This window comes from Camellia sinensis, chromosome 2, assembly GCF_055761805.1.
Source record: "Camellia sinensis isolate YWXY chromosome 2, ASM5576180v1, whole genome shotgun sequence".
In the NCBI taxonomy this organism is placed as follows: domain Eukaryota; kingdom Viridiplantae; phylum Streptophyta; class Magnoliopsida; order Ericales; family Theaceae; genus Camellia; species Camellia sinensis.
In genome coordinates, this window is record NC_138962.1 from 27783630 (window position 1) to 27807928 (window position 24299).

The 24299-nt window shown below is 37.8% G+C and overlaps 2 protein-coding genes and 2 pseudogenes across 9 annotated transcripts; 3 read left to right on the plus strand and 1 right to left on the minus strand.

Moving 5' to 3' along the window:
* The first annotated feature begins 305 nt into the window (after nt 1-305).
* Nucleotides 306-22344, plus strand: LOC114267928 (protein DETOXIFICATION 33). Of its 5 annotated transcripts, none has more exons than XM_028209021.2 (8): nt 306-461; nt 614-875; nt 2276-2817; nt 2908-2994; nt 3153-3209; nt 3532-3770; nt 4653-4858; nt 5089-5357. In XM_028209021.2, exons 2-8 carry the CDS (start codon nt 624-626, stop codon nt 5182-5184), a joined length of 1479 nt encoding a protein of 492 aa, XP_028064822.1. In that variant the 5' UTR covers nt 306-461; nt 614-623; the 3' UTR covers nt 5185-5357. The 5 variants fall into 5 exon arrangements, 4 of the variants coding, with proteins under 4 accessions (XP_028064822.1, XP_082770112.1, XP_082770111.1 ...); XM_082913986.1 differs by having other exon boundaries at nt 340-461; nt 2273-2817; XR_014360730.1 differs by lacking the exon at nt 306-461 and adding an exon at nt 22209-22334 and having other exon boundaries at nt 485-875; nt 5089-5244.
* Nucleotides 10499-11315, plus strand: LOC145819941 (LOB domain-containing protein 37 pseudogene; annotated as a pseudogene). The gene has a single exon (XR_014360731.1). The product of XR_014360731.1 is annotated as an LOB domain-containing protein 37 pseudogene (transcript).
* LOC114290512 (uncharacterized) lies at nt 13593-17063 on the minus strand. 2 transcript variants are annotated; one of them, XM_082913972.1, is made up of 5 exons: nt 16542-17063; nt 14859-16416; nt 14566-14753; nt 14074-14460; nt 13593-13965 (listed from the first exon to the last, which is right to left on the minus strand). In XM_082913972.1, the coding sequence occupies exons 2-5, from the start codon at nt 16310-16312 to the stop codon at nt 13781-13783; spliced, it is 2214 nt and encodes a 737-aa protein (XP_082770098.1). In that variant the 5' UTR covers nt 16313-16416; nt 16542-17063; the 3' UTR covers nt 13593-13780. The 2 variants fall into 2 exon arrangements, with proteins under 2 accessions (XP_082770098.1, XP_082770097.1); XM_082913971.1 differs by having other exon boundaries at nt 14859-17063.
* LOC114306091 (protein DETOXIFICATION 33 pseudogene) lies at nt 20661-23717 on the plus strand (annotated as a pseudogene). The gene is made up of 4 exons (XR_003644555.2): nt 20661-20712; nt 22220-22698; nt 22786-23311; nt 23454-23717. The product of XR_003644555.2 is annotated as a protein DETOXIFICATION 33 pseudogene (transcript).
* The last annotated feature ends 582 nt before the right edge of the window (nt 23718-24299 follow it).

Sequence of the window (24299 nt, forward strand, 5' to 3'; positions counted from 1 at the left end):
TAAGACCCAGAAATAAAGGGTTCGTTTGGTTTGTATTTCTGAAAAAAATTTGGGAAATTTTCTTTACAAATAAGTTTTTAAAAGTAATTAAACCAAACAAATTTTCTAAAAAAAATTTCTCAAAACTTGTAAACCAAACAAGTTTTCCAAACAAATCTCTCTCACACACACATCAAATCAATCACTTTTTCCAAAACTCTCTCTCAAAATAATTTTCCAAAACATCTTTTGAAAAAAACCAAACCAAACAACTTTTCGTACTTTTTATCTCTAAAACACATCTCTCAAACACAAACCAAACATACCGTCTCTGTATTTAATTCACTTATTGATCATTGATTCGCGTTGTATAGAAAAATTAACCCCATAGTAGGTGATCATAGCAGAATCCATAAAAAAAAAAATATATATATATATATATATTTGAAGTAGGTGGACAGACAAGCCCACAATTTCCTCAGGTAATACCTGCAAATTTGTCAGGTTTTGAAACCAAACCTCTATTTAATTGGATTCTCTTTGACTGCCACTATATTTATATATCATACACATATATGTTCTGAAAGAGAGAGAAATGATAACATAAGTTGTTTTACATTGTGGGTTTTTGAAGTTTTGCTTTGATGGAAGAAAAGAGCCCCGAAGCAAGGAGACAGGTGGCTGAGCTTGATCTGGAGGGGGAAAAAATAACAGAAAAATGTTGGGATGAATCAAAGAAGATGTGGCAGATAGCAGCACCTGCTATGCTGACTGCAGTCACCCAATTCTCTATCGGGTTTGTCACGGCGGCATTCGTAGGCCATTTGGGTGATGTTGAGCTTGCAGCAGTCTCAATTGTTCAAAATGTAATTGAAGGATTTGTCTATGGTGTCATGGTAAGTATTGATTAAATTCTTGCATATGTAGTGTTTGATTTATTGTAGGTGAGAACTAAAATCTAATTGGTATTGTGTCTTGTGTGCTTTGATCACTAGTATGATAAATAATGGCATGTAAACAAAATTGATTAAACAATCTTTGGGAACCGAGCAATCACGCACACACAAACAATGATCTAGAACAGAGAAGATCAAACACACACAAAGGAACCACAAAAAATTTACGTGCTACATCCAGAGTCATTGGGCTTGTTAGGTTTGCTTTTGGAGAGTTATTTTTGAAAACAAATTTCAAAATTTTGTTTGGTTTGTGGTTTTTTTCAAAAAAATTCCAAAATCACTCTCTCTCTTACACATCAATTAATCACTTTTTCTCTGTTCTCTCTTTTTCTCATTCACTTTTTCTCTTACACACATCTACTCAATTTCAACAAAATATCAAATCATCTCAAACTCCAAAACTACTTTCAAAATATAAAACCAAACAAATCAAAAAAAAATCTTCGTTTGGTGTACCTTTCAAAATATAATTTCACACTCACTAAAGTGTGGTGATTGTTTAGCATTTTTAAAAATTAATTTTACATCTGCTTTTGTTTAGAGTTTTGAAAACACTTTAAAATTTTTACATTCACTTTTGTTTAGCGTGTAATTGATTAAACTTTTTCACACTCACTTTTTTTTTTTTTTTTTTTTTTTACACCTGTTATTTTTATATTACAAAAAAAAATATTTGTGAAATTTTTTTAAAACTTTTTATGAGCTTTGAATAGAATTTTGAGTTGTGTTTTTTGTTATGAGTTATAAGTTTTTGTATCAAATATCATTTGTCACCTCACTCAATTCAAACTCAATTTAAAATTCTTAACCAAACAAATTTTTCACACTCAAATCATAATTCCAAAACTCACAAACTCAAAATACAACTCTATTCTCAAATCATAATCTTAAAACTCTACCAAACGCTACCTAAACTCTCTCTCCAAATTTTTTTTTGAAAATCACTCTCTCAAAAGCAAATGAGACGTACCCATTGACTCTCTCTATCATTTCTCACTAATGTGTATATCTCAATCACATAAAATGAAGGAACAATGATCTTCTATAATAAAGTTACAAAGGAGTATTTGTAATGCTAACTCCGAATCCAAGCCTTGGGCAACATGGAATAGAAGTCTAGTGGCCAAAACCAGATAAAATACTGACTTTGGCATGCACGAAGTCAATCACGTTGGCTAAACCACGCTCTGGCTCACTAACACCAGCAGCCAAAACCACCCTATTTGATTTAGAGTTACATGCTTGAAAGTTGCATCCACATAACTCTAAATTCACCTGAACAAAGCTGAATGAATCTGAACTTACTCTATTTGATTTGACTAATTCTTCTGTAGTAGCTAGGGATGGGAAGTGCCCTTGAAACACTTTGTGGCCAAGCAGTTGGTGCAGGGCAGTTCAACATGCTAGGAATCTACTTGCAGAGATCATGGATCATAACCATCGTCACTGCTTTGTTTCTAGCACCGTTCTATGTCTTCTCATCGCCATTACTAAAGCTCCTTCGTCAAGACAAAAACATCTCTGACCTTGCCGGGAAGTACTGCAGATGGGTAATTCCTCAGTTGTTTGCATATGCCCTCAACTTTCCTATACAGAAATTTCTCCAATCTCAAAGCAAAGTTTGGGTCATGACTGTATTCTCAATATTATCTTTGGGAATTCATGTGTTGTTGAATTGGGTTCTCATAACAAAGCTTGGGAATGGCCTGCTTGGCGCTGCCATAGCTGGGAACATTTCATGGTGGATTCTTGTCTTCGCTCAGATAGTTTATGTGGTTTCTGGATATTTTCCCGATGCGTGGACTGGCTTTTCTTTATTGGCCTTCAGGTCATTGACAGGTTTCTTGAAGCTCTCGCTTGCCTCTGCTGTAATGTTATGGTTGGTACATGGCACTCAGATTTTATAATTCACAGAGAACCTACTTTTAATATTTATCGGGTTTATACAAATACTATTTGTTGGTGACAGCTTGGAACTATGGTATTACACCGCAGTGATTCTCATGGTGGGAGGCTTGCAGAATCCAGCAATTGCTGTAGATGCCATCTCAATTTGGTTAGTTTTTTATTTACCCGTTCGCTGTCGCTCTAGAAGCATCTTACGACATCTAGTTATTTCCATTATTTTCATTTTAAGCCGTCTTGTTTCATTATCCCATTGAAGCATGCTCTACATTAATTTTAATCTTTCTCTAACTTCTTTAAATTTCGCAGCATGAACTTACAATTGTGGACTTTGATGATTGCCCTCGGTTTCAACGCAGCTGTGAGGTTAGCCGTTCTCTTAACCAATAGCGTCCGTGTCCGGAACCATAATGACACATTTCTGTAAAATTTAACTAGTGTAAGGTGAATTCAGCGAAACAAAACAAGATTTTAGATTAAATGGGTTGGAAAAAAAATTCAAGAATGAAGATCGTTTGATTAATTCAAGAATCATATACATTCATGATATTTCTGGAATCATTTGCAATGAGATGGAAGAGGACATGCACTCTAAAACAAAAAAACTCGAAAATTTGATGTCTAGTGTTCTGTTAAATTTTTTTCCCTTTGTGTTCTAACTTCGAACATATTCTGACCTTTCTTGCAGCGTGCGAGTGTCCAACGAACTAGGAGCAGGACGTCCAAAAGCTGCAAAATTCTCAATAGTGGTGACTGTTTTGACATCTGCAACATTTGGAGTTCTGTTTACAGTGGTGATTCTGGTGACCAAAAACGATTTTCCCAAACTATTCACAACAAAGCCTCTTGTTTTGGGGAAGACATCCAAGTTAGGGTATTTTTTGGCAGCAACTATCTTCCTCAATAGCATCCAACCAGTTCTTCATGGTATATTCTCTTGAGCTCTCCTTGTAGATCACTCGTTAACTCGCATCATTGCTTCATTATTGAAAGCTTAATCTTTACTGTTTCCAAGGTTAGCGTTAAATATAACTATAAGAGAATGAACAATCACTTCATTTTGTATACCATCATTTGAAGCTAAGATTTGTAAAATAGCTTGGCAAAATGTTTTTGTGTAAATTTTTTTAAAACAACCAACTTTTTCCATAAACACCAAAAAGTTGTTTTTGAATTCTCGAAAACAACTTTCGCACTAAAATGAAAATGATGTGAAAACAATGGCTATTTTCAAACTTGTCATCAATTTTGTTTTCGAAAACATGAAAAATCAACACAAAGAAAACGAAAGCTGTCGTCATTTTCATATTTTCCGCACAAAAATAAAATGATGTTATATGTTTTCAAACTTCTTGTTGATTTTGTTTTTGAAAACATGAAAAACCAAAAAAGAGAAAACAAAAGTACTTTCATATTTTTTGTACAAAAATGAAAATGAGGTGAAAATAATGGTGTCTTCAAACTTCTCATTGATTTTGTTTTTGAAAACATTGAAAACCCAAAGGTTTTCTCCTTTTTTGTGGAAAAGTAGTTTTTGAAAATTCAAAAACTTCTTTTTGGTGCTTATTTTCACCAAACTAGTTTTTAGTATTTTTTAGAAAACAGATGGTGAAAACAAAACCGAACAGCTATCTCTCATAGCTCTCTCTTGACATGGGAAAGTGATTGGGAAATTGCTTTTGCCTTTGAATCAAAAATTCACAAATCATTCAAACTACATCCAACTGTGCAACTGATGCATTTAGATTTTCTCGCGACAAATGAGCTTGCAACAATCATGATTTGGATATCGTTTTCTTGAAATTGCAGGGGTCGCAGTAGGTGCAGGCTGGCAGTTTCTGGTTGCCTTTATCAACACAGGGTGCTACTACGTAGTCGGCCTTCCAATCGGTGCCTTGCTTGGTTATGTGTTTAAGCTCAGTGCAAAGGGCATCTGGGTAGGGATGTTGGTTGGTGGCTTGCTTCAAACAGTTGTCTTATTGTTCATTGTAATTCGAACAAACTGGAACAAAGAGGTAAAACTCAAGACATCTTATTCTCAAAGCTTTTGAAGTGATTATTATGAAACAGAGCATTGTTACTAATGCTATATAGGGTAATCTCCTTTTATTTTCTTCATTTTCAAGTGTTTTTGTGTGGAACAATACAGTAACCTTTCAAACTCTTTTAATGCTCACAACCTGTAAAATGCGCTTTGTCTTCAATAATTTGTTCCAAAATTTAACCAAACGGCCTAATAATGCAGGCTTTGCAAGCTGGGCAGCGTGTTAGAACATGGGGCGGTCCAACTGAGCTTCAACGAACTTCGACATGTTCAACACAACGGATTGGTGAAATATAAACCAATTGTGCTTGAATAACGCATGAGAGGAAGAGGTGGAAGACTTCTTTTTCTATTGAGGTTTTTTTTAAATTTTTTTTTTTTTAATAATTTGTTTACTTATTTTATCAACGCTTCATATTTTTGTTTAGTATTGCCCATTTTTTAATAAAGCTTCGCCCCTCTTTTCTTTATTGTTTATTGTTCTTTTTCTTTTTCCAAATACAGAAATCCTCCATTTGCAGGTTATAATTAGAGCATATTACCACCTAATTTGAAGCGTAAGATTGAAAATATAGATGAAATTCAAACAAAAAAAAAAAAATTCATCAAGTTCAGTCGAAAAGCATCTTATCTACTAGGCCAATCCTTTGATCTTTAAACTTTTTAGTTCATACAAGATTCAAAGAAAAAAATACAAGTAACCAATGCTATTGAATAAAAGTAATGATTGGGCCTAGTCAATTTGTCCATTTGGATTGATAATGAAAAAGAAAAAAACAGAAAAGAATTCAAGCACAAAAAAATAGTCATAGAAGAGGGTTTGGTTATAGGGAGAGAGAGAGAGTCAAACTGAGACTATATAATTTAATAACTATAAGTCAACTCTTGTGGTGTGGATGTTTTGATAAATACTATGTACTCAACATGTTCCAACTTTGAACACTATCCTCTTCATTCAAAAAAATAAAAATCTTCAAATTGGAAGCAAGATTCTGTGTTCTAAACGTAAGTGTCAAATAGGCACTCTCTTGTTTCTCAAGTATTTACTGATCAGCCAACCATGTTAGGAACTCAACTAGAAAAACAAAAACAATGCAGACATAATAACCATGATCTTTACACATACAAAGATATATTATTGACATTCAAAGTGTAGGTACACAACACTTCCCTATTTATGCTTTGTGGAAATAAAATACAACATTATTGTTTCACGTATTAACAGCAAACCTAAACCTAAGCCAGGGCTTCTTTGCTTTTAATGTTGAACACCTTTGATAAGAGAACATCTTCCACAACCTAATCAAAACCATTTAGGAACAAAATCATGACTAATTTTAAGCTCATGGCATGAAATTCTTACTCTAGCAGATGATATAATTGAAACAAAATTAGAAATGAAAGTGTTTCTATTGGTTTACAAAATATTGGTAGCAGCAAAAAAAGAAATCACATTAAATACAATTACTAGAAGTGAGACCTAGAGGTATGGAGCGACTTACTGACGCTTGCAAAGAAACTCATAATATTACCCTTTCAGAGGAAGATACCAAACACAAACTTGGAATTTTGTTGTGATATTGTGTGGTGAGCCTATGGTTGGTGAATATTGAATTGGAAATTTTAATTGATTAATTATTTTAATGGGTTAGTATACTATTTGGTCTATACAAACCCCTTCTAAACACAAACTTGTCCACCTCCACCTTTTTTTCAAAAGCATAGTAGTTGTATTTCAAGTGCATTGTGAACCATGAAATTTCATATTTTCTCTCTTTTACTTTCTTTTTCTATTCTAGTTTCTCCATGAACTCGTATATTGCAATTGTAGAGGAAGCATACTCAAAGAAGTAGTAAGTCACCAGAGGTCACAATTTGACATGGTTTGAGAGATGGAAAGAGCAGAACAGAATCAATTCTGGTGGTCTGTTGCCTTGTAGCAACAATGCCTTATTTTGAAAATTGTATAACCCTGTCCTCAAACCAAAAAACAAATAAATTTGTAATATTTGTATTTTGAACTACAGTTATTATTTTTGTGTGTAAATTATGTAGACAGTACATATTAGGTTATATATCTGTAAGTTCTCTAAACAAAACTGTATATTAGATTGAATTGATTGAACAAAGAATACATACATCATTTATATAGAGTACCATTAATTCCTAATCCTACATGAATACATCACTGAGATATATAAAAGTCTAATAGATATAGGACACTTATTCCTAATCCTAGGAGAACACATATTCTCACACCCCCGCTCAAACTCAAGGTGTTTTAGCAGAAAACACTGAGAGTTTGTCAAGAAAAAAACGAAACCGAGCAGTGGTGTGAGTCTTAGTGAAGAAGTCAGCAAGTTGCAGAGCCGAAGAGACAAAAGGAAGCGAGATAAGGCCAGACTGTAGATGCTAACGGACGAAGTGACAATCAAGCTTAATATGCTTTGTCCGTTCATGGAACACAGTGTTATGAGCAATTTGAATAGCACTTCGGTTGTCACAATAGAGAGAGGTCGGGGAAGATTGAGGGACGCCCAACTCAAATAAGAGATTACGAAGCCAGACAATTTCAGCAGTAGCATGAGCCATAGCACGATACTCAGCTTTAGCAGTAGAACGGGCAACAATAGTTTGTTTCTTGCTTTTCCAAGAAATTAGGGAATCACTAAGAAACATACAGAAACCAGAAGTAGATTTACGATCATTAACATCACCAGTCCAATCAGCATCAGCATAAGCCACCAAGTCTAAGGAAGAAGTAGAAGAGAATGGCAAGCCCTGAAAGATAGTACTGCGAAGATAGCGAAGAATCCGAAGCAAAGCAGCTCAATGTGTAGAGCGATGGGCAGAAACAAACTGACTAATCACGTGGATAGCATAGACAAGATCAGGGCGAGTAACTGTCAGATAAACTAAGCAACCTACACGCTCGCGATATCACGTAGGATCATCTAAAGGAACCCCATCAGTAGTGTTGAGCTTTACATTAAGCTCAATGGGGGTATTAGACAGCTTAGTGTCAGTAAGTCTGGCACGATGGATAACCTCGTTAGCATACTTAGTCTGCGATAGAAAGTAACCCTTGGGAGAAGAAGCCACTTCAATGCCAAGAAAATTCTGCAATGGTCCCAGATCCTTCATTTCGAAGGTGCGAAAGAGATGCTGCTTGACCTCAGAGATAGAAGAAGAGTCAGAGCCGGTGATGATCATATCATCTACATATAGTAAGAGAGCAACAAAACCAGCCGAGGTATGTCTTAGAAATAAAGCAGAGTCGAAAGCAGAAGAATGAAACCCAAGCTCGGTAACAACAGTCTGAAAGCGATCATACCAAGCACGAGGAAACTGCTTCAGACCATATAGAGCACGCCGAAGACGACAGACTTGGCCAGAGGAATGGTGAAGACCAGGGAGAGGACACATGTAAACCTCCTTAGTGAGATGGCCATTAAGAAAAGCATTCTTAACATCCATCTAATAAAGAAGCCAAGAACGAACAGCAGCGACAGAAATAAAAGTACGGACAGTAGTCATCTTGGCAACAGGAGCAAATGTCTCATCATAATCAATACCACACTCCTGGGAGAAACCTTTGGCCACCAGACGAGCTTTGTAGCGCTCAAGAGAACCATCAGAATGAGTCTTGACTTTGTAGACCGATTTGCAACCAACCAGATTCTTACTAGCAGGTAAAGGAACCAACTCCCAAGTACTAGTTTTGTGTAGAGCAAACAACTCATCCTCCATAGCTTGAACCCAATGAGAATCCTGACAGGCCTCCTTGTAAGACTGAGGTTCTACAAAGAGTGAATAGCAGACAAAAAAGTACGATAGGAAGCAAAAAAACAAGTACTAGACCAACCCAACCTTTTTGAAGGATGACGCGCTCGAGGAGGATATCGGTGTGTAGTAGGATCAGAGTCGTCAGAAGCAGGAGGATCAACAGTAGGAGTAGAGACATCTAGTAGAGAATGAGCCTTGCGTCGAGAATAAACTAACAATGGAGGAGAAGAAGGAGGAGAAGACAAAGAAGGAGGAGAAGTAGTTAGAGGTGAAGTAGGAGGAGAAGATGGAATAAGCTCAGGAGGAACTGTGGAGATGTACTCATCAGATGGGACCTCAGAAGGAAATGGATCAATATGAACCAAATCCTCTTTGGAAACTAGGGTGGTGAGAGGAGGAAACTGAAAGTAAGATAGACGTTTGAGAAAGACAACATGACGGGAGACATAAAGGCGACGAGAAACAGGGTCATAACAGCGATAACCTTTCTGAGTGAGACTATATCCCAAAAAAACACATAGGACAGACCGGGCACTAAGTTTAGTCCTATCTTTACGGGGTAAAAGGACAAAACACGCAGACCCAAACACACGAAGGAGAGAGTAATTAGGAAGTTGAGAAAATAAAGCCTCATAAGGAGACCGACCAGAAAGAAAAGGGGTAGGCATACGGTTGAGAAGAAAAGCAGCAGTAAGAATTGCCTCACCCCAAAACGGAGGCAGAAAAGAAGAGACCTAGCTGTCTCAAGAAGATGACGGTGTTTACGCTCAGCTCGGCCATTTTGGGCAGGTGTATCAGTACAAGAAGTTTGGTGAATGGTACCCAAGTTGGCCAAATATTAACAGAATTCAGTTTTAAAGTATTCCCCACCCAAGTCAGACCGCAACACTTTAATAGTAGATCCAAACTATGTAGTGACCATAGATTGGAAAGTACGATATATCTGGTAGAAGTCAGACTTATGAGTCATAAGATAAACCCACGTGTAATGGGTGCAATCATCAACAAAAGACACATAGTATATTGAACCCCCTTTAGTAAGAACAGGAGAGGGTCCCCAAACATCAGTATACACAAGAGAAAAAGAAGAAACAGAAATAGATGTACTTTTATTAAAAGGTAAAGCTGACATTTTGGCAAGTTTACACCCCCGACATTCATCAATTTGACTAGGAAAAACTTTACCCAACAATCCTGACTGAGCTAAAGACCGTAAGCGGTCAACAGACAAATGACCGAGACGAGAATGCCATAAGTAAAACTGACTCGACTAAGAATCTAATTGAAACGAATAAAGTGCAGCTGGAGAGGTAGATAAAGGGAGATGCAAGCTTTCAACCACATAGAGATCTCCAACTCTACGGCCGATCCCAATCTGCTTCTTGGACACCCGATCCTGTACACAACAAATAGAAGAGGAAAAGATAACATCAAAACCAGATGCATCAGGTTGACTGATAGATAATAAACTAACAGATGACTGAGGGACGTAAAGAACAGAAGGAATATGTTAGAATTTACCATAACCCACTCCACCTACCACCTCCACTACCACCTACACCTACTACCATCTTCTCTTCTATATATAGGAGTTGTAATATATCAATCAAAACATCAATAATAATATACATCTCAATTTATTATTTTACATGGTATCAGAGCAAGGTTAAAGATCTTGGTGTTCTTCGCCTTCCGGCGGGCGGCAACCTTGCCTTGACCGCCCGTCGGATCTCAACCAATTCAAACCTCCCTCTCCCTCTCCCTCTCGGCACCTCACTGAAACACACCACCATTGCCATCACTCGATACATACACACAAATCTCTCTCTCTCCAGTTTCTACGTCTGGCTACCAAATTCATTTCCTCGTTTATAGCTTGAATCTGATATGTTGAGCTTGTAATCATGAGTTGCAATGGATGTCGAGTTCTTCGAAAGGGTTGTAGCGAAAACTGTATCCTCCGACCATGCCTTCAGTGGATCGACTCCCTTGAATCTCAAGGCCACGCCACCGTCTTCGTCGCCAAGTTCTTCGGTCGCGCCGGCCTCATGTCCTTCATCTCCTCCGTCCCCCCAAATCAACGTCCCTCTCTGTTTCAATCGCTCTTGTTCGAAGCGTGTGGCCGGACCGTGAACCCGGTTAACGGAGCGGTCGGGCTTCTCTGGACCGGAAACTGGCACCTCTGCCAGGCTGCGGTCCAGACCGTCCTCCGCGGCGGCGCGTTGCGGCCGATCCCGGAGTTTCTCGGCGGCACCGTCCTGACTCCGCCGGACCTCGACGAGGCTTCCGAGGCTGAAGTCACCTGTTCAGACATGTTTAAACTTTATCACCATCAAGATCCGAACCCTGACTCACGATCAAAAGCGGCGCCCAAGCGCCGCCGTATCGGCGACGAATTAGAGAACCTCGGGCTCAGCTTGACGCCATCATCATCGGAAGCAGTTGTCGGAAGAGTACTGAATTTTTGGAGTTCGCCGGAAAAGCTGAGACCTGGGACGCCGTCGATGAATTCGGAGGAATCTGGGACGACGACTTTACATGAAAGTGGTAGTTTTGGAGATCAAACGAAACTTCTAAACTTGTTCACCTGATTCGGTGTAGAAATATATTTTCTTCTAATTAATCAACTACAATTTTTTCCATCTCCAACTGTAAGCACCTCACTACTCTCGATCTTTCGCAAAACTCTCTCTCTCTCTCTCAAAATCAAAATCAATGGGGAGCACTGAAGACCAGAGTAAACCCTCCGACCTCACATTTTTCGAATCTCTCTCCATTCCATGGACCCAACATCATCATGTTGTACCCCACTTTCCTTTTTCTTTTATATTTTATTTTTCATAATCATTATCAAATATTATCACCTGCCGACCATTTAGTCACCACACCCCACTTTCCTTTTCTTTCTTTTATTATTTTCTCTCCACTCAAGAACAATCACCACACCCCACTTTCGTCACCACTGCCCCATATGTATATATATATATATTTCTTTTTATTATAATATCTTACTCAAACCCCAAACCATTATCATTATTATTTTTTTTTTTTTTGGGCGTGTTCCCCCTCTTTAACAAAAACAAACAACAACAACAACAACAACAACAACAAAAAAAAAAAAAAACCACAACCCTTTTTCAATTTGCACAACAACCATCTTTTATTCATGTCGGGGCTCACCCCGTTCACCATTTTTACATCAAAAACAAAAAAAACAAAAAAAAAAAAAAACAAAAACAAAAACAAAAACCAACACACAAACAAAACAACCACACCCACAGTGGGATTTTTTTTATCTCTACTCTGCCGCCGGTCTCTTCTTCTTGCCTCCGTCCTGAGCGGGCCTTGACAGTGTTGCCTCCGTGTTTTCCACGCCGCTGAGCACGTTCACTCCCCCATACTCCTCCACTGCAGCATATGGAGGACCTCCAAATCGGAACATCACGGTGGCCTTCCGCTTCAGCTCCTTGTTTTCTGCCCTTAGCACGCTTATCTGTGCTCGCGCATCCTTATACATGCGTTGGAGCAGAGCCAGCTGGGAGTTTAACTGCTGCACCTCATTTGCCCTACTCTGCAGCCGGTTCGACAAGTTTGTCACCGCAGTCATGGTTTCCACACATGACTTCAACGTATACTGATTAGCCTCCACATCCGTTTGCACTGTCATTTTTTGCTCCACCGACCGCATCGGAAAGTTCAACGGCGCAAAACCGGCAGTGTTTGGTTGAGGTTCACTGGCCACCGCACCCGTTATCTCTCTTGTTGACTCGTTGAGGTCAGGAAAGAGAGTCAGCAGACCACGGGACGACGAAGCCATTTTCTCTCGCAACAGAGTGTTACAGACTCTCTCTCTCAGCACAACAGTGTTACAGCCTCTCTCTCTCAGCACAACGAAGAGTTTTACAGAGGATTTCGCAGTTTTTTTGCTTCTGCCTCGGCCTCAGGCTCTGTCTTGGTTAAATAGCCGAGGCAGCCACGCGCATCGCGCGCCTCTTGACGCCCGACAAACTGGCACGCCTTTTCATGGCACATCTTTTGATAAAGTGGACACGCCTTTTGATGGCACGCCTTTTAACAGATTGGGCACACCTTTTGAGGGTGCCACTTTTACAACGGTCCGACATGACCCCATAAACTGTCCCGACATTTGATTCCGGTTAGCTTTTGCAACGGTCCGACATGACCCTATAAACTGTCCCGACAGTTGATTCCAGTTAGCTTTTTCAACGGTCCGACATGACCCCATAAACTGTCTCCTACATCGGTCTGACACCGCCATCCAGTGTCCTCTACACCGTTATGACACCACCATACAGTGTCCTCTACATGGTTATGACACCCCCATACAGTGTCCTCTACAACGTTATGACACCACCATCCAGTGTCTTCACCAATGGTCTGACACGACCATACAGTGTCTCCTATCTTCTTTTATTTTTATGTATCTTCTTGTTTTGTAACTCTCTTCAAACTCAAGTTGGTTAGTTCCTATCCTCCTTGAGTTTGCGGGGGGCTGTTAGAATTTACCATAACCCACTCCACCTACCACCTCCACTACCACCTACACCTACTACCATCTTCTCTTCTATATATAGGAGTTGTAATATATCCATAGTTGTCAAATCGGGATTCGAACCGTGAATCGAAATGGCCATGTACCGAATCGCGAATCGAATCGAATCGTGAATCGTAAAGATTCACTTACGTTTTCTAAATTACATAAAAAAAACATATTTATACACTTAAATATTATAAATATGAAATATTTAGATTTAAAAGTAATAAAAATGTTATTTTACATGATGATCACGTGGTCTAAATAGGTAAGACGCTTCTATGGCAAGAGATGTGGGTCCGAGCCCCACCGTGATCTATGATCCTATATTATATTTATGTATTTATGATATAATTTATGTAAATTCACATCACAACATATATGTGTGGCAATTCACATTCATCATGAATAAGGTTCACAACTTAACAAGTTCTAAACTTTTCAAAACTCTAATCTATACTTGTAAAGTAACTTGTGTCAAAAAGAGACCATACAAAACAAAAGTTAGATTAGACAAAGTTAAAAATTCCAAGAAGTCTTCATTTCTTCATTTCAATCTTCATCATCTCCAAGGTCAATATCATCTTCATCATCTTCATCATCATCTACCATAGTCACTTCATCAAACTCTTCTTCCTCTTCCTCTTCCTCTTCCCCACCTTCAATCAATTCAACTTCATCATCATCTTCAAATACTTTTCTTTTTCCTCTATCGATGGCATTTAAATTTCTTGGTCCTACATTAATAAAATTAAATAAGGTTATGAATGAGCAAGTAAATGTGAAAATATAGAAACTAAATCTTTGAAATTAACTTATTTAAAAATTAAAATATACAATTATACCTCTTTTTCTCTTTTTGCTAGTTGCTCCTTCATCATCTTCGAAACACTCTTGGATGTCCATCCATGAATGATCTTCGGGTAGACATGGATCTTCTTTCTCGGTAATCCATTCATCATCGGATTCCATATCCGATAAATAAATAGGATCATAAGTCTCACCCCTTTCTTGTCTCTTAATTTGCCTCAACTCAAGTTGAATGTTATACTTCACAAAAACCAAAGCATTCAACCGTTGTTGCTCCAACCGGTTTCTTTTCTTCGAGTGCACATGATCAAAAGTGCTCCAATTTCTCTCACACCCGGTGGCACTACAAGTAAGACTTAGCACTCTAATAGCTAACTTTTGAAGCTCTTTGCACTCTTCTCCGTAACTTTCCCACCATAGAGCTGTAATTAAATGATAAAGAGATGTTAGAGAATAATGCATGCCATTGCCAACATAATTGTTGTGAAAATGTGAATATATAATTTCATAATATTAAAAAATTTTACCGGGTTGTTTCTTTTCCCTTGTCAAGATGGCCATGCTCATACCAAACATACCCTCGGCCTTCTTGAACTTTTCTAATTGCTCATCAACCTTCACTCTATCCTCTATATCCGGATACATCCTCTCAATGGTTTTAAATAAACCAATTTTCACCTCCGTATCCGCATTGAAGTTTTCTTGATAATGAAACCTAGAAAGAAAGATAAATTCATAAATAAATTCCATTACATTTTGTATATAAGTCACACAACACAACACAACACAAATAAGTTGACCAAAATAGAAAAAAACTTACATTGGATTAAGGTAATATGCCGCCGCATGCAAAGGCCTATGGAGTTGTAAATCCCATCTAGTATCAATAATTTCCCAAATGCGCTTATATCTACCTCTCACATGGTTCAAGTTTGAAGCAATTTCTTCCTTCGCTCTATCCATAGCTTCATAAATAAATCCCATTGCCGGCTTTGCATCACCATCCACAAGCCTCAAAATTTTCACCAAAGGGAGCACACACTTCAAGCAATACTTGATTGCTTTCCAAAATCTAGCATCTCCCAAGATTGTTCCTTGTGCCTTTTTTGCATTAACAGATGTAGAATAGCTACTTCTAGCCCACTCTTCCGATGCAAACATAGCTCTAAGTTGGAGCTTTCTATCTTGGAAACTTTTTAAAGTAAGGAAGGCGGTGGCAAATCTAGTAACCGCGGGTCTTGTCAACTCTCTATTCTTTGTAAATTTTCTGAACAAATCAAGCACCCAAGCATGCCTATAAATGTACACAGCGATTTCCTTGGCTTTAATTATTGTATCTTTGAAAACCGTCAACTCACCTATGTCACTCAACATTAAGTCAAGGCAATGTGCCGCACATGGGGACCAAAACAATTTAGTCCTCTTCTCTTCCAATAATCTACCGGCACCCACATACGCCGATGCACTATCGGTTACCACTTGAACCACATTTTCTTCACCAATTTCATTCACAATGTCATCAAGCATCTCAAACAATTTCATAGAATTTTTAATTACACCGGAGGTGTCCATTGATTTAATAAACACCGTTCCACTTGGACTATTAACAAGGAAATTAGTAAGAGAGCGAGATTTTCCATCGGTCCATCCATCGGACATTATAGTGCAACCCGTCTTCTTCCATTCTTTTCTATACGCTTCTAAACTTGCATTCACATTATCAACCTCTTTTTTCAAAAAAGAAACTCTCACTTCATGATAACTTGGTGGTTTCAATCCCACACCATACTCACCAACCGACTTCAACATCTTCTTAAACAAAGGGCTTTTCACTAAATTAAAAGCCAATGCATGCCCATAAATAACTCTACAAATATCTTTAATCACGGGCTCCCTTTGCTTTATCATTTGATTCAAAGTTTGTTGTTTTGCCCTCCCCTTTGTGACATACACATCCATAGTTCCCCCTTTACTTTTTCCCTCAATATTTTTTTCTTCAAAACAATCAACGTCTATAATGTTGTCTTGTTTTTTTCCACTTAAGAGTTGTAAAAACATATTCATAACATCTTCAGAAACTTGACTACAAGCACCAACATTATTATGAGTTCCGGCTAAATGATTTTTCATTCGAATCACTCCACCCCAATAATCTTTTCCACAATAATTACATCTCAAATACATTCTATTATCATCTTTAATACGGGTACAATGGTCCCATGTTGGATCTTGTTTTCCACTTTTTTTTTTGCTTTTCATATTTTTTTTATCCATTAAAAAAAATAAAATATTTTTTTAATGTTCAACCCACACAGCAGTAATGTTCCACCCACACAGCAGTAATGTTCCACACCCACAAAGCAGATTCTTCAATGCTTCTACAGTCCACACAATAGACAATAATAAAGTAATGGATAATGGGCAATAAAGTAATGGAAAAGGAGGAGTCTAAAGTAATATATAGTATTTTATATTCCTTGAAGTTTGTCTGGTAGTGTACTACCTCAAACGAAATTGCAGGAGCAAGGAGAGATGACCAAACAGCAGCAAGGGACCACGAAGCTCTGCGTCGAGGGCCACGAAGACCATACAAAGGGCCACGAAGCAGATTCCAACAGCAAGGGACCACCAAACACTGCGAAGAGGGACAAAGCAGCTCTGCGTCGAACAGAGAGGTGAGTCTTTTTAGGGTTTTGTCTGTTGGAAGTAAAAAGGGTTCATGGGTTACCTTGGGTGGACTGTCGTTTGGTCTTAGAAGACCAGGCGACCCATCTTGTGCCCAGAAAAAGCAAAAAAATTGGCCCAAAAATTGATTTTTTTCCATTCGGGTCCGAAAAACTGGGTCGACCCGCGACAGCAACGAATCGTGCGATTCAGCGATTCTTCGATTCGTATCGTGAATCGATCGATTCAGATGCGATTCTGCACCATTTCCGATTCCATGTACCTGTTCGAATCGATTTCTATGTGTATCGAACCGAATCGTACGATTCGAATCGCGAATCGTACGATTCTAACAACAGAGAATATATCAATCAAAACATCAATAATAATATACATCTCAATTTATTATTTTACAGAATAGTAACAGCAGACATGGCGGATGGTAAGACAGACCCAATAGACAAAACAGACATACCAGACCTATTAACAGTATTAATAGTAATAGGAACGGGTGGGGGAATACAGTTTTGAAGTAAGGAAAAGTGAGGAGTCATATGATGAGAGGCACCAGAATCAAAAAGCCAGACAGAAGAAGGGATACTTGAAGAGGACCCAAGCAAATCTGAATGAAGGGAGGTAAGAGCAGAGGCAGATGGCGATGGCTGAGTAGTGGACAGGATATGTTAAAGTTGTGCAACCTGAGCACTCAAGGAAGCCATGTCAGGATCGGGAGCCGGAGTAGAAGCAGTATAAGCAGTAGGAGGTCGGAAAGTAACCAATGTAGGACAGCGGAACTGTGTCTAAGAAGATAGAGCAGGCTGACATCCCTTCTTGGGACAGTTGTTCTTCCAATGACCCCTCTGATGGTAGAAAGCACACTCATCTGGCCCTAATGGTCCTCTCTTGGGTTTCGCAGTGGCCTGAAGCTAATGAGGAGGAGGGGTCGATAACAAGGGCGGCTTGGCAGGAGCCAAGAACACAGAAGGAGGCAAAGTCTGACTGGCTGTCTTAAGACGGGTTTCCTCGGAGAGGAGTTCACGAACAATAACATCCACAGAGGGAAGAGGAGATCGGTGAAGGATGCCACCTCGAATAGTCTCATACTGAGGGAAGAGAGTTGTTAAGAACTGGACTAAACGACCTTCTTCCCGAAACTCAATATAAGCGTCTAGTATCTTGAGACTAGGTGGTTCCATAAGAGCCAGCTGATCCCAGAGACCTGTCATCTCAATATAAAAGTCTTGAATAGTTTGATTCTGCTGACGAGCACTCTGAATAGTTGTTTCCAACTCATACCGTTTGGCAAAGTTGGACTGCTGATAAACACCGAGTAAATAATCCCACACTTCTTTGGTAGTACTGCACTTGGAAAACATCATTCCAATACAGTCATCCATAGAATTATGAAACCATGTTAGAACTTGGGCATTATCACAATCCCAAGTGTCACAGGAAGACAAATACCCTTCTACCTTCGGGTCCGATGGACGAGGAGCAAAACCAGAAACATAGTCCCATTTTTTTTGACCAAGAAGAAAATTCTTCATGACACTGGCCCAATAGGCATAATTTCCACCAGTTAGTTTACATTTGATGGCTTGGATTTTAGTATCCGACATTGTAATAAAACAAGTGTCACAGGAAGACAAATACCCTTCTACCTTCGGGTCCGATGGACGAGGAGCAAAACCAGAAACATAGTCCCATTTTTTTTGACCAAGAAGAAAATTCTTCATGACACTGGCCCAATAGGCATAATTTCCACCAGTTAGTTTACATTTGATGGCTTGGATTTTAGTATCCGACATTGTAATAAAACAAAGTTTGTGATAAACAGACAAATATAGGGCTTGAGTGCAATATTCCTGAAATAGGGTCTTAAATAGAAATAGCCAAGTTGAAGCACAGAGATCACAGAGATCGCGAAGCGCAGAGAGAGAGAGAGAGAGAGACTGAAGCTGAGATCGATCTTCAGACGGAGCTCGCGAAGATCTCAAACAGAGATCGCGAAGCACAAAGGAAAACGAACACTAAAGCTAAGATCGATCTTCAGACGGAGCTCGCGAAGCACAGAGGCAGACGAACCAAATTAACTAGAGAGCCGAAGTAGATGACTGCGAATCGATTCAGACAGAGATCGCGAGGAAGAGAGAGGCCTTCGCAAGACGAACCAGAGAGGGCTAGGGTTTCGAACCCTCGCGAGTCTGGAGAGAGAAAAGTCGCGACTCCAATGGTGACAAACCAGTCGAACCAAAGAGGGCTAGGGTTTTGAACCTAGCTCTGATACCATGTAAGTTTTCTAAACAAAACTGTATATTAGATTGAATTGATTGAACAAAGAATGCATACATCATTTATATAGAGTACCACTAATTCCTAATCCTACATGAATACATCACTGAGATATATAGAAGTCTAATAGATATAAGACACTTATTCCTAATCCTAGGAGAACACATATTCTCACAATATCATCTTTTTTTGCTTCTTGTGGTTTAGTCATCAAATTTTGTTGTTGTTGTTGTTGTTGTTGTTGTTTCATTTTTTTTTTTTTTTTTTTTTTGAATATTTTTGTTTTCAAAATGCCAAATCCTTCAATAAAATTATTTTTTTCCAAAAGTGGCAGCAGAGGTGGAGTCGGTGGTAGTGTAGTCATATTAGTCAGATTTTAATTTAGAAAGTATTTCACATTTTGAAATAAAAAATTGATTTCTATCCAAGTAATATTTTTTATTGATCTTAGTTTTTTGTCGAAACAAGTGCCAAAAAATAAATTTCAAAAAGTATTTTCTGCCTAAAGATATTACTCATTACATAAAATCTTGAAACATAATTTAATGACATTTTGGTACATAGACATAAGCTTAGAATAGAAGATAATTACAGTCCCCCTTATGGTTAGCTTTGATAAGTATGTGTTTTAATTACTCTTTTTTTTTTTTTTTTGGATTATGTTATTAAAAAAAAATTAAAAAAACTATTTTTTTAATCTCTTTTTAGAGCCTTTTTTTTTTTTCCCGTAATGTGATTGATGTAGATAATGTAATTCATCATATTTATATTGGTTAGTGTGATTAATTTAGATTATGTGATTCATCATATTTATATTGATGTTTTAAAAAAAAATATCACAAATACATTTATGATTAATGTAAGCTTTTTATTTAGGTGTAATGATTGATGAAAGATACCAAATAGTTTTAGCATATGAATATTTTATTTTTTAGTTTTTTTCTACTGGTAAAGAAATCTTTTTTACATAGGTGTGAAACCAAATGAGACCCACTTAATATGAAAAAAAAGGTATATTTGGTTTTTCAATTAATTTTTGTGTTTCTTGATTTTAATTTTCTTTTTTTTTTAAATTTTCCAAATAAGAAATTAGATGAGCATATCAGCTTAAGGTTGCTATTGAGTTTTGTGAACTCTATTATTCTCTCACCATGCTAATTCAAACCGTTCATTATAAATATATTAATTTTGTAAGATTGCCGTTTAATCAAACCATTCACCATGTTAATGTAAGATTGGTGTTTAATTAATTTTGTCTGACACTTTCATGTACATGACATATTTATCATCCTAGTGATCAAAGCGCACAACACACAATTATTAATTAGCTTTTAGTTTTCACACACAATAAATCAAACACTAATTTGATCAATACTTAACATGACACCATTCAATTATATTTTGACAACTGAGACGGCTGCAAGCTTAACATCACTCAAATGGCCTACCAATGCCGTGGTGACAAACCCGATAGAGCCAATGCTGCGGTGACAAACCCGATAGAGAATTGAGTGACTGCAGTCAGAATAGCAGGTGCAGCTATCTGCCACATCTTCTTTGATTCATCCCAACATTTTCTGTTAATTTTTCCGTCTCCAGATCAAGCTTAGCCACCTGTCTACTTGCTTCAGGACTCTTTCTTCCCAAAACCACCCTATTCACTCAAATGGCCCACCAATGCCGCGGTGACAAACCCCATAGAGAATTGAGTGACTGCAGTCAGCATAGCCGGTGCAGCTATCTGCCACATCTTCTTTGATTCATCCCGACATTTTCTGTTAATTTTTCCGTCTCCAGATCAAGCTCAGCCACCTGTCCACTTGCTTCAGGACTCTTTCTTCCCAAAACCACCCTATTTGATTTAGAGTTACATGCTTGAAAGTGTTGGACAATCTTCACTGTATTTAAAAAGATTAAATTCTGTTGTGTACAAAACAACAACAAGAATATAAAGAAATAAAGAAAATGAGAGAATTTGTTTGATTACAAAAATCAAACTCGAAATAAAAATAAATAAATAAAATCACAGATTTTATTTTGTTACAAAAACAAAAATAAAATCTGATTAAATAAAAAAATAAAAAACAGAATAAAATTAAATAACTTACTTGGTTAATTTATTTGAATAACTTTTCTGATCAAGTCCAGTGTTTAACACTGTGTCCTTAAGACAGATTCGTCCTCTCCACGGTGCTTTTAGAATTTGGACGTCTATCTCCCAGGATAAAATGATCTTATCAACAAATAAAAGCAGCACTACAATTTAATCGTTCGTCGAACACACAAAGTGTTTACACTCATTCTTTCAGAAATAAGATGCAGCAAAATGCAGAGATTTAAAGCAGAGAATGGAGTATGAAAATTGGAGTGAAATCCAAATGGGAGGCTAGTCTATTTATAGATGTAAAGGTGGCTCTTGGTTTTGAATTGAACAGGTATGAAACCTGTTAGTTTCAAATTTAAACAGATTTGAATCTGTTGGGTTAATAATTCAAACAGATAAAAACGGGAAGGGCTCTGCTTGGATGAGCAATAAATCCAAACCAGTTTAATTCTGTTTGAAACCGGGAAGGGCCCTGTTTGGATGAACAATAAATCCAAAACAGTTTAATTTGAATTCTGGATTTTATTTTACCAAAAAATAAAATTAAATTCAAATGTTTTTTGCCCAAAAAGATTAGAAGCCCAACCCGTCCGATCAGACGGACAACAGAGTGCGCGCGTGTGTGGTGATTTTTTGAGTCCAATGGGTCTAGCCCATTTTGCCCATAACCTCTCTCTCTAAAACACTTGGGTACCCCTTGGGGCACACCCCAAGTATCTAACCCAAGCCTTATAAACCCTTTCAAAACTTCCCACCAAATCAATGTGGGACAAGCCAATTTACAACCTTAAGGAATTTCTACCAAAACTCCATTTCCATGGAGCACACTTTGGCTTCAATTTCTCATTCACTCGGTAATGGTTTTAAGCAACCAAATATACCATGTGAATCACAACGCGGCATAGAACGCGTTACCATTTTGACCCAAGTAAATCGACACTCGAGGCCTACCTAAAAATAGACCAAACTTGAAAAAAAATTCTGATTTTACCCAGAATTTTTCTACCATTTCCAACAGAAAGTTGCACCCACATAACTTTAAATTCACCTGAACAAAACTGAATGAACCTGAACTGACTCTATTCGATTTGGCTAATTCTTCTGTAATAGCTAGGGATAAGAAGGGCAGCTCAACATGCTAGGAATCTACTTGCAGAGATCATGGATCATAAGCATCATCACCGCTTTGTTTCTGACACTGATCTATGTCTTCTCATCACTATTGCTAAAGCTCCTTCATCAAAACAAAGACATCTCTGTCCTTGCCGGGAACTACTGTAGATGGGTAATTCTTCAATTGCATACGCCCTCAACTTTCCTATCCAATCCAATCTCGAAGCAAAGTTTGGGTCATGACTGCAGTTTCAATAGTAGCTTTGGGAATTCATGTGTTGTTGAATTGGGTTCTGATGACAAATCTTAGAAACAATCTTCTTGGCGCTGCCATAACTGGGAACATTTCATGGTGGATTCTTGTCTTGGCTCAGATAGTGTATGTGATTTCTGGATTTTTCCCGATGCGTGGACTGGTTTTTCCTTATTGGCCTTCAGGTCGTTGACAGGTTTCTTGAAGCTCTTACTTGCCTCCTGTAATGTTATGGTTGGTACATGCACTCAGATTTTATAATTCACAAAGAAATACTTTTAAAATTCATCCCGTTTATGCAAATATTATTTGTGGTGACAGCTTGGAGCTATGGTATTACACCGCAGTGATCCTCATGGTGGGAGCTTTGCAGAATCCAGCAATTGCTGTAGTTGTCTCTCATAGCACTCTCTTGATATGGGAAAGTCATTGGGAAATTGTTTTTGCCTTTGAATCAAAAGTTCACATCATTCAAACTACAGTAAACTGTGCAAACTATTGCAATGAGAATTTCTCACAACATATGAGCTGCAACAACCGTGATTTTGATATCGTCTTCTTGAAATTGCAGGGATTGCAGTAGGTGCAGGCTGGCAGTTTCTGGTTGCCTTTATAGACATAGGGAGCTACTATAAGATAATTGTTTGAAGCAAGCCACCAAACAACATCCCTGCCCAGATGCCCTTTGCACTGAGGATGTTGGTTGGTGGCTTGCTTCAAACGGTTATCTTATTGTTCATCATAATTCGAACAAACTGGAACAAAGAGATAAAAATCAAGACATCTCAGTCTCAAACTTTTATAGTGTTGGTCATGAAACAGAGCATTGTTTCTAATGCTATATAGGGTAATCTACTTTTTTCTTCATTTTCAAGTGTGTGGAACAATACAGTAACCTTTCAAACACTTCCAATGCTCACAACCTGCAAGAATGCGCTTTGTCTCCAATCATTTGTTGCGAAATTTAATCAAATCACTTAATAATGCAGGATCTGCAAGCTGAGCAGCGTGTTAGAACATGGGGTGGTCCAACTGAGCTTCAACGAACTTCAACTTGTTCAACGCAACGGATTTGTGAAATATAAACCAGTAGTGCTTGAATAATGCATGAGAGGAAGATGTGGAAAACTTCTATTTTTCTATGTCATTCTGAGGGTTTTTTTTTTTTGGATTTGTTTACTTACTTTATCAACCCTTCATATTTTTGTTTAGTATTGTCCATTTTTTAATAAAGCTTCGCCCTCTTTTCTTTATTGTTTGTTTTTTTTCCAAATACAGAAACCCTTCATTTAGAGCATATTACCACCTAAGATGAAGTGTAAGATGGAAAATGTGGGTGAAATTCAAAAAAAATAAAATAATAATTTAGAGAAAGGTGCATTGTGTTGCGGTCAAACTCGATCCAAGTCATCAAGTTCAGTCGAAAAGCATCTCATCCCCTAGGTCAACCTTCAATCTCTAAACTTTCTAGTTCATACAAGATTCGGAGCAAAATAAAAGCAACCAATTCTATTGAATGAAATTTAATGATTGGGCCTAATTAATGTCCATTTGGATTGATAATGAAAAAGGAAAGAAGGAAAAAAATTCACACAAAAAAATGAGTGTCATAAAAGAGGGGTTGTTTCGGAGAGCAAGTCGAACGTTTGACAGTATGAATGTTTTGATGAATGATTTTAAAATTCGATTGGATCTGGGATAGGAATAGTTGGTTCATGTCATGCTTTTTTGACAGTAACTGTGGGTATCAATTGGTTTGCACCGTGCACGTATGTACTCAACATGTTCCACTCTTCATTCAAAGAAATATACCCCAAAAAAGAAAATTCTTCAAA